This window comes from Dermochelys coriacea, chromosome 3 (genome assembly GCF_009764565.3).
Source record: "Dermochelys coriacea isolate rDerCor1 chromosome 3, rDerCor1.pri.v4, whole genome shotgun sequence".
NCBI lineage: Eukaryota > Metazoa > Chordata > Testudines > Dermochelyidae > Dermochelys > Dermochelys coriacea.
Window position 1 is genome coordinate 141,151,367 of NC_050070.1, and position 9,685 is coordinate 141,161,051.

General features: G+C 41.9%; 1 protein-coding gene across 2 annotated transcripts in view; it reads right to left on the reverse strand.

Moving 5' to 3' along the window:
* Positions 1-6,490, reverse strand: part of PLD5 (phospholipase D family member 5) — a 271,123-nt gene extending 264,633 nt beyond the window's left edge. The window contains exons 1-2 of one of the 2 annotated variants that reach the window (XM_043511443.1): positions 6,015-6,127; positions 5,136-5,321 (exon numbers count right to left, since the gene is read on the reverse strand). In XM_043511443.1, coding sequence (XP_043367378.1) covers positions 5,136-5,321 — 186 coding nt within the window. In that variant the 5' untranslated portion in view covers positions 6,015-6,127. Of the gene's footprint in view, positions 1-5,135 lie in introns of both variants that reach the window. The other variant, XM_038396922.2, reaches the window with a different exon arrangement.
* Between the last annotated feature and the right edge of the window lie 3,195 nt (positions 6,491-9,685).

Genomic DNA, 9,685 nt, shown 5'->3' on the forward strand with positions numbered 1-9,685 from the left:
CGAAAGCTTATGCTCTAATAAATTTGTTAGTCTCTAAGGTGCCACAAGTACTCCTTTTCTAAAGGCTTAATGTTAGCGAGTTGGAACTCTGAGTCCATCGCTTACCACACAATTCCCTCCCTGCAGCCAGTAAAACTGCAGCATGCAAATTAACTGAATAGTGATGATTGGGTAAGTCCGTCACAATTACATAACTTAAGAATGACTTGAGCTACTGATCTAGCTCTGAGTAAAACTGTAGAAAGATGATACAGCCATTGTTATTAACTTTGCTTGATAACAACCTAATGTTTTGCTGTTGTTTTTTGTTTGGTTGTTTGTGTTCTTTGTTTTTAAATATAGCTTAACAGAGCAGGAATGTTAATGCATGTATGTGTGTGCAAGAGAGTATTTTTGGTTCTCTGGGACTACAGCTCTTTACCTACCAGGTTTCCCAAAAAAGTTATAATCTGAAGACAAAAATTGTTGAGGCCCATTTTTAATTAAATTTTAACCCAAAAATTAAACAACAAGTTTATTTCTAAATCATTAGAAAATGCAGTCTTTGTTCACCATTACATGTGTATATTTAGAAAAGGAAACACTATTAATCATACAAAACAATGAGGTTGAACCCCTGTTTTAAATGCAAACCTTGACATACCCTTAATTAGGGTGACTCGATAATACTTCACAACTGTAGAATTATGTTTCTAGTCTCAGTTTCTAATCTGTTACACATTTAAAAAAACATTCAAGAAACATTTCCTTTGGGTTGCTCTTGTCCGGTTTAAAAATTGATAATTTTAAACAGGTCTTATTGTAAAGCACCTTGCAATGCCCATATGGAGGGAGCTGCATAAATATATTCTGTTGTTGTTACCGAGTGAACCAGGTTGCTGAGAGAGTATGAAGAACTGCCATGACTTAACCCAACTGCAGATAGTTATCAGCACAACTAAGGACTTTCAGAGGTCACCCACAACATTTCTCTCCCTCCCTTCTCTACTCCAGCTCAAATCTCACTGAAAAGATAAAATAGGGGATGGAGCCAAAGGGGACCCTTGTCCATTAAAAAAAAATACTTCTAAAAGGAGGAGATCTAAGGGTTTCAGGCAAGTCTTCAATCAGTTGTGTCACTTACCAGGCCAATAATCTCACAGGAGGCATTAGAAAATGACTAAACTAGATTCTTAGAATGTGAGGGATTTCACTTACACAGTGATTCTGAATTGCAATATCTCTAATACGGATTTAAGAACCTTGTCCCAGAAGACAACGTTCTTTGATTATAGTCTTCATATGGAAAAATCCCCCCTTTTAAACTATAAACTAACCTAATGTCATTTTCACCCATTAACTGCAGTGTATTTATGCATTTAGGCCACAGTTCAGCAAGGTACTTCAGCATGAGCTTAACTTTAAGCTTTAATAGGACAGATCATATGCTTAAATTTAGGCATGTGCTGAGATACTTGCTGCACTTGGTCCTTAGCCAAGAAACAGAATATGAGTGACTTGTTTTAAAATCTGATATGGTTTGAAAAGTTGTTTGTCAAACTAATGGTAACAGAATCTATGTTTAAACTATACCATTACAGCTTGGAAGAAGGAAATCCAGACTAATGTAAAAGAAGTCAAGTCAGAAATACGTTTCTAGAGCTTTACCTCTTCAGGGATCAGACAATAGTAGTAAGATATGGAACAAGAAATCACTTAAGAAATCAGATGAATTGTAAATGAGTACATTCTGATTGGTTGCAGTGAGTTCCATATAAAGCTTGGGATATTTAAGTTAGAGGTACAGAAAACAAAATACTATAGTCTCCCCTTACATTTAGTTAAAAGAATATTACGGAAATAACATACCGTATACAGTTTTGATAAATCTAAGGATACATATCTTCTTGACGTAACTTTCATAATTCCATTAAGTTGTTTTTCTGACTCAAGATAAATATTGACTTCAATGAAACTTCTCTGGTCAATAAATCTTGCTGATAAGCTATAGAAGTGAATATCATTGAAATCAGTTTAAATAATGCTTCCAATAGACTTATAAAATTTATTTAAATAAATGTTATGTCTCCAGAGCGTGTGCATGCATATCTATGTTTATAGATTATTCCTTTACCTGCATCTGCCATTACTATATGTATCAATTTTATTTATATCTATTTAGCTTTAAGCCATAGATGGTATACATAAGTATATTCACTCCTAAGTGGAATGATTTTCTTAGCACAGAAGAAATAGCATGATTGTATCAGAAGAGAGCAGCAAACTAAAATATTATACTTACCCTCCATCTACATCATGCAACATATATACCAATAGTATCGTATCTCAGTCAGAAACATCACTACATGAGTGAATAGGCCATTAAAAATGATGCACCTCAAAGTATTACTCTTTGTTAAAATAAAAAAAAAAAAAGGCAGAAACGGGTAAGTAAGCACTAACGACCTCTTTAAAAACAGAAAATAATTACATGGCACCAAGTATTTTATAAACAAAAACACATGATTTTGGGATTAAATACTCATTGAGGTGAGGTATGTAGTAAGTGATGAAGTGAGCTGTAGCTCATGAAAGCTTATGCTCTAATAAATGTGTTAGTCTCTAAGGTGCCACAAGTACTCCTGTTCCTTTTTTGTAGTAATTTGTGTCTCTAGTCCACCACTCATGAGTGTTAAAATGATCCTAAATCATAAAAATGAAGTATGTACTTGTATACATGTATACACTTGGTACATACAGTATACTGCAATGTATTCATAATAAACATAGCCATTAAATGTGTATTCAAATATTTCATTATGTGCAAGGAATATCCATGGTCCAATTATTTTTTTCTTAACAGTGTTCAAATGTGCTATGGGAATGAAATAGCTGGCTCAAATGAGAATCATAGAATATCAGGGTTGAAAGGGACCTCAGGAGATCATTTAGTCCAACCCCCTACTCAAAGCAGGACCAATCCCCAATTTTTTTTGCCCCAGATCCCTAAATGGCCCCCTCAAGGATTGAACTCACAACCCTGGGTTTAGCAGGCCAATGCTCAAACCACTGAGCTATCCCTCCCCACCCCTGGGGAAACATTAATAGGAAACAGATTACAGGAAATCTTTTCACATTGATGTTGCAGCTCTATTTCTGATTGCTATGCAAACTTCAGACTTTATAATAAAAACGCACACAAAAAATGGGTGGGGGCTCTCCACTTGTTCTCTTTGAACAAGTGAAGTCTATTTAGCCCATCCTAGGCAATACTATGGGACAGGTTTTTTTAATTATGTATTTTATATACTGTATATTTGATCATGCTAATGTTCAGATACCAGAACAGTGGCTCATTATCTGTTAATTTGATTATAGATGGGGTAGTTGGGTTACGTCTTGGCAAATGATAATCAACACATAGATGTTACGAGCAAAAACCACTTACAAACCAGTAGTTAGATTTCTGTGCTTTTTATGTATTAACACACAGCCCTCCTGAGATAAAGCAGTGACCTTTCTTTCAGACAAGCAATGGGAAAGCACTCTTCTTATGAGCTTACTACTGTGAAGCCTTCTTGTTAGTGTGAAGAATCAGGGAGACGCGTAGTAAGGTAGACAGAACATTTCAAATATTTGAGAAGTATTGAATTCTATTTCCAACAGTTCATCAGTTCTTGTGATTTTATTAGAACTGTAAACAACCTATATTTAATATTTCATTAACAAGTACAAGTACTTCAAAAGGAATATATTTATATTATACAATTTGGTGGAGAGGAAATTTAACACCTTATCAACCAGTTGTTTTTAGGTTTAATCTTAAACAGGTGTTAATGTATTATCTATAATTTTCATGCAACAGTAGGACCGTTATGCTTTTAATAGGTGGGTTTCTACCTGAAAAAAAACCCTAACCTGGCTTACACCAAACGTAATATTTTCTATGTATCTCAGTCATTTTTAACTCTGTCACTGTCTCCCATCCTTTCCATTCGTGAATAATTTGCAGACTGTTAAAATATGTAAACCCATCCAGCCTCTTTTGCTTCCTTATCCATCTATCTCCTTATTTTGATTATACTACAAAATAACTATGGGCTTCATCTAAAAAGCTATTCAGAAAACTTTAACACAGCCTGCAATTTATCTCAACTCAGTTCCTTGCTTTTAAAAGTTACATAAAGCAAAACAACAGCATTGCTTTAAAGCAGATGAACCACAGCACTACTCTCACAAGCACCTCACAACCACATAAGATATTCACGACAGCCATCCACAGCATCAGTTCTGCTGTGGCCCCAAAGACACATAGTTAAGTCAAAAAGAAAAGGAGTACTTGTGGCACCTTAGAGACTAACAAATTTATTAGAGCATAAGCTTTCGTGAGCTAAGTGAGCTGTAGCTCACGAAAGCTTATGCTCTAATAAATTTGTTAGTCTCTAAGGTGCCACAAGTACTCCTTTTCTTTTTGCGAATACAGACTAACACGGCTGCTACTCTGAAACCTATAGTTAAGTCATAGAATACTGCTGCAGGAATTGATCCTTCAGGGAACCCGCCTGGACTCTACACAGAGTTAACATTTTAAAGCCCCATATGGGAAGAGGGGGGAAAAAAAAATCGCATCTAGACTCCTGTTGTCTTTTAAACAATCCTAGGCCTACATGAGATAAGTTAGAAGCCAACACAGCACTGAGCGCCAGTGCCACCTTCAGATACATCTCCACTCTCCTCAGCGCTCCGTCTGTAGGAGGCTGGGAAATAATGCAGGGATGTTCAATAACTTCCCAGGCTCCGCATAACTTTCCCACTCACATTTTACACAGCGGGTCGGGGGACTATATTCCGACAGGCCCTTTACCTCGGTGAGCCGCTTCCGACGAAGTGAGCTGTAGCTCACGAAAGCTTATGCTCTAATAAACGTGTTAGTCTCCAAGGTGCCACAAGTCCTCCTTTTCTTTTTGCGAATACAGACTAACACGGCTGCTGCTCTGAAACCTGTAAATTCAGGACCTTTGGCTCCTTTCTTTCCTCCTCTGCCCTGGGGGAATTTCGCCAACAGATCACAGAAGCTCACACCTCACTCCTCCCTGGCCTTTGCTGGAGGAACCCCAGCAGGGAGAGGAAAGAAGGGGAATCAGAAGCTGGCTTACGTGCTCCAGGTGGTCTTTCCTCCTCAGCCAGACGCTGGCACTGAAGTCCTGCTGCTTGACGGTGCTGTAGAAGTTGGCACCTACTCTGGGAAGGCTCGGGGACGGCTCTTTGGGGCGGCTCTTCAGCCTCGGCTGCTCGAAGCCCTCGTGGGGGGAAGAGGCGAGCCAGTCATGCCCGACTTCCATCTTGACATGACAAGGCAGAGGCCGAGGAAACCCAGAGGAAACCAAGGAATTAGGAGGCCCCAGGTGGGGGGGGGCGGGGAGGAAAAGAGGGAGGCGGAGAAATCATTCAGAAGGGGGGGGGGAGGGGGGAAGAGCTGCAGGTGTGGAGGCGGGAGGGGAAGCCGGGGGGACTCCGGACAGCAGATGCTCCGAGATGCAGCTGCCGCTCGTGGCCCCCCGCCGGCCGGCCGGCGGCCGCAGCTGCAAGGCGGCTTCTTGCGGCGCGGGCTGGGACCCTGGGCCGGAGGCAGGCGCGCGAGGCGGCGGCGGCGGCGGCTGAAGAAGAGGGAGGGGCTGGGCTCCCTCTCTAGCCAGCCCGCAGGTTGGTGCAGTGAAGGGGCTGGAGCTGGAGCTGGAGCTGCCGCCGCCGCCGCCGCCGCCTCGGCCCCTGGCGTTAGTTCAGCTCCTCCTCCTCTCCAGCAGCCGCCTTTGGGGAACACTTAAGAAGCCCCACGGTGGCTTGTAGGGAAGGAGCCGCCCCGCCTCCTCCCGGGGGAGCGGAGGGGGCTCCTGCTGCACCCAGCCGCGCTTGGCTAAAAGAGGGGCAGGGGAAGCCCCCTCCCCTTCGGACCGGCCCTTTCCTTGGCTGGCCAAACTTCAGCGGCCCCCTTCTCCCGCCCGCCCCCGCCCCCGCCCCAGCCCCGCCTGCCGCACCTGGGAGGCACCGGCACCGGCACGAGCAATCCCTGAGCAGCCCCCTGTGGGGAGCAAGCGCCCCCGGCGCGCGCGGCATTGGCCCGGCGTGCTGCACGGCCCCCCGGGGAGCACTCTGCGTGGGCGGGGGGGGGGGGAGGGAAGGAGCGTGGCTGGCCACTCCCTGGGGGTGGGCTCAGCTCTTTCTCCCACCCCGCACGCCCGGTATGCAGGGCGAGGTGCGGTCATCCCGCGTCACTCGCTTGCTCCCCCTCTGCTTTCCTCGCAGCAGGCAGGTTACAATGCCCCCGGGACTCAGGTACGGTGCACGCCGAGCTCCCCGCCCGCGAACTTCCACACCCTGGATTCTTGGCCAGGCACCCGTGAGGGCTTGGATCACAGAAACCCCCTTGGGGCTGCCAACCCATGTGTCAAGACTACACCTGCCCCAGCTTCCCCTGCCTTCCCAGCTTGGGATTTCAGTGCCTTGCCTGGTTGGAGCCAGACCCCCTAGCCTGCGGCAAACCCAGGCCCAGGTCTGAACCACGTCCCCTAAGAGCTGTAGGCTTAAACTGAAAGCAGCTTCAGAAGCGTTCCTGTCTTTAACACTCAGATGCTCGATTCCCAATGGGGTCCAAACCCAAATAAACCCATTTTACCCTGTATAAAGCATCTAGAGGGTAAACTCATAAATTGTTCACCCTCTATAACACTGATAGAGAGATATGCACAGCTTTTTGCTCCCCCCCCAGGTATTAATATATACTCTGGATTAATTAATAAGTAAAAAGTAATTTTATTAAATACAGAAAGTAGGATTTAAGTGGTTCCAAGTAATAACAGACAGAACAAAATGAATTACCAAGCAAAATAAAATAAAACATGCAAGTCTAAGCCTAGTATAATAATAAAACTAATACAGATAAAATCTCACCATCAGAGATGTTTCAATAAGTTTCTTTCACAGACTGGATGCCTTCCTAGTCTGGGCACAATCCTTTTCCCTGGTACAGCCCTTGTTCCAGCTCAGGGGGTAGCTAGGGAATTTCTCGTGATGGCTCTCTCATTTGTTCTGTTCCACCCACTTACATATATTTTGCATAAGGTGGGAATCCTTTGTCCCTCTGGGTTCCCACCCCTCCTTCTCAATGGAAAAGCACCAGGTTAAAGATGGATTCCAGTTCAGGTGACATGATCACATGTCACTGTAAGTCTTCATTACCCACTTGCCAGCAAACAGGGATACAGGAAGACTTACAAGTAAAACAGAGCCATCTACAGTCAATTGTCCTGGTTAATGGGAACCATTAAGATTCCAACCACCATTAATGGTCCACACATTGCATAACTACAATAGGCCCTCAGAGTTATTTCATAGTTCTAGTTCAGATACAAGAGTGATACGTTTATACAAATAGGATGACCACACTCAGTGGATTATAAGCTTTGTAATGATACCTTACAAGAGACCTTTTGCATGAAGCATATTCCAATTACATTATACTCACACTCATTAGCACATTTTTATAAAATCATATAGAGTGCAATGTCCCAGCACCTAAACCGTTTTGTCTGAATCCATGAAACAAGGCTTTGGGGGAGCTAAAGCTTCCTAACGTAGCCAAGAGGATGACAAATGAGTTACCAGGGGAATGATCTTTGTTAGACACTACCCCAAGGAATTCATGCTGGCAGCACTGGTTCAAGACAAAACGAATAAACACAAAGGCTGGTAAAGAATCTCAAGGAAAAAGGAAAATCATCGGCTTGTTCTGCATGATGTTTTTTCATAGCTGTTTCAACAACTCTAATAATATATTTGCATACAATACAATAATGCATGCAAACAATAGACTAATGCATTTATAGAGCAACTTCCATTCAAAGAGTTCTAAACACTTTACAGACATTAATGGATTAAGCCTCACAGTGCTCCTTGAGTGAAATCACTATTATTACCCCTGTTTGACAAATGGGAAAACTAAGACAAAGATTAAGTGACTAAGGAAGGTTGTGCAGGTAATCAGTGGCAGAATCAGGAACAGAACCCATATTTTCAGACTCAAGGTCTTATGCCTTCATCACAAAATCATTGTTACTTTATAAGGTCCTACGCTGATTTAATATATGCCAGAATTCTACAATAATGGCTCGAACACTACAGCTTCCAACAGCGTTATTAAAGTGTTCTGGGCCATGGAATGTAGAATACTCAGTACTGTAGTTCTTTTATAAGGAAATGAGTCATTTGTTTTGATTGTGATCTCTTTGCTGTAGTCCACCGTCCTCTCTTTTAATAGAGGTTGAAATGTGTCAGTATTTAACAGAAATAAACTAATAGGAATTTCCTTTTTCACAGTGTGCAGAACTAGCTCACTAATTCCCCACACTCCGCAGTGCTATATTAAGCACAGACAAAAAATTCCAACTCCCTCATTCAGCGCTAAAAAATAATTATTGTAGCTCACAATGGCATGTCAGTTTCTGATAAATGTTTGCAGGCAGATCATTTGTGAAGAGAATTAAAAAGTTGTTTTGGTAAAGAATTAAAACTGATGTCGTTCTACAAATAAGGTGGTATTAAACTAAAATGCTATATTGTGCAGTTAACTGAGGCTACCCTTTTAAACAGTAAAAGTAGTAAGACTAGACAATGAGAATTTTTTTAAAAAGTTCTATATTAACAGTGCATATGGGCCCAATCCTGCTCCCATTATTGTCAATAAGTACATTTCAATGGTGGTAAGATCTAGTCATTGGTGCATTTAAATCATGATGATGCCAGTCTAAAAGAGAACTTTGAGAGAAAGACTTCAAAGAGTAAAACCAACTATGGAAGTAGCTATGAGGCAATGACCCAATTTTCTTAGTGTTTATGAAATATAGAGAGAAATAAAAATGTACTCAGCGGAACAGAAGAGCTTTATTTATATCAAGGGGTTTTGGTGACAATATAAAAATGTAGTGTTTTGTTCTAGTAGTAACAAAAATACAGTTACATAATATGTACTGTTTGGTTGTGTTTTATTTTTTTGATGACACTTGCAAAATGCTGAATGTGAACAGTTTTCACTCAAAAGTTTATAGGATTCCCACTTTCCCCAACAGTTTGAACTTCTCTGTATCTTTCTCTGTCTGTTCTCCTGATAATACAGTAAAAGTGGGTATTTTCAAGATGCAGCAGCAGCAGGCCATCACACTCTCCTACGCCCCATGGAATCGTAATGAGTGGAACATATTGGTTCAAGACCATACAGTGCCATTGCATGGAAGCCTATTATGAAAAGCAAAATAGGTCAGCATGTGTGCCTGCAGCTCGAGAACAAGGCACACATGTTGGTCCTTATTGCTGTTCAATTAATCAATCAATCCAACCCCCTTTTGATCCATGTAAATGCTACACTCCTACACGAGGTATGGGTAGAGCTGCTTCAGCTGTTGATATGATTATATTGCTACCTACAGCAATCCTGTCCTGTGATGTGTTTTCTATAGGAAGTTTCATGGTGTTTCCCAGGCATCATATCAAGTACTTCAGCTTTTCCCTATCTTCTAATCTTTGCATGGTATTGTTTGGTACCAATGCAAGGTTGTGATCTGATGGGGGTCATACAACATAGTTATTTTTTAAACCCTTTAGTGGCATGCCAGGAACAGCTTGCTACTGTGCTTCAGTGGAATACATCACTCAG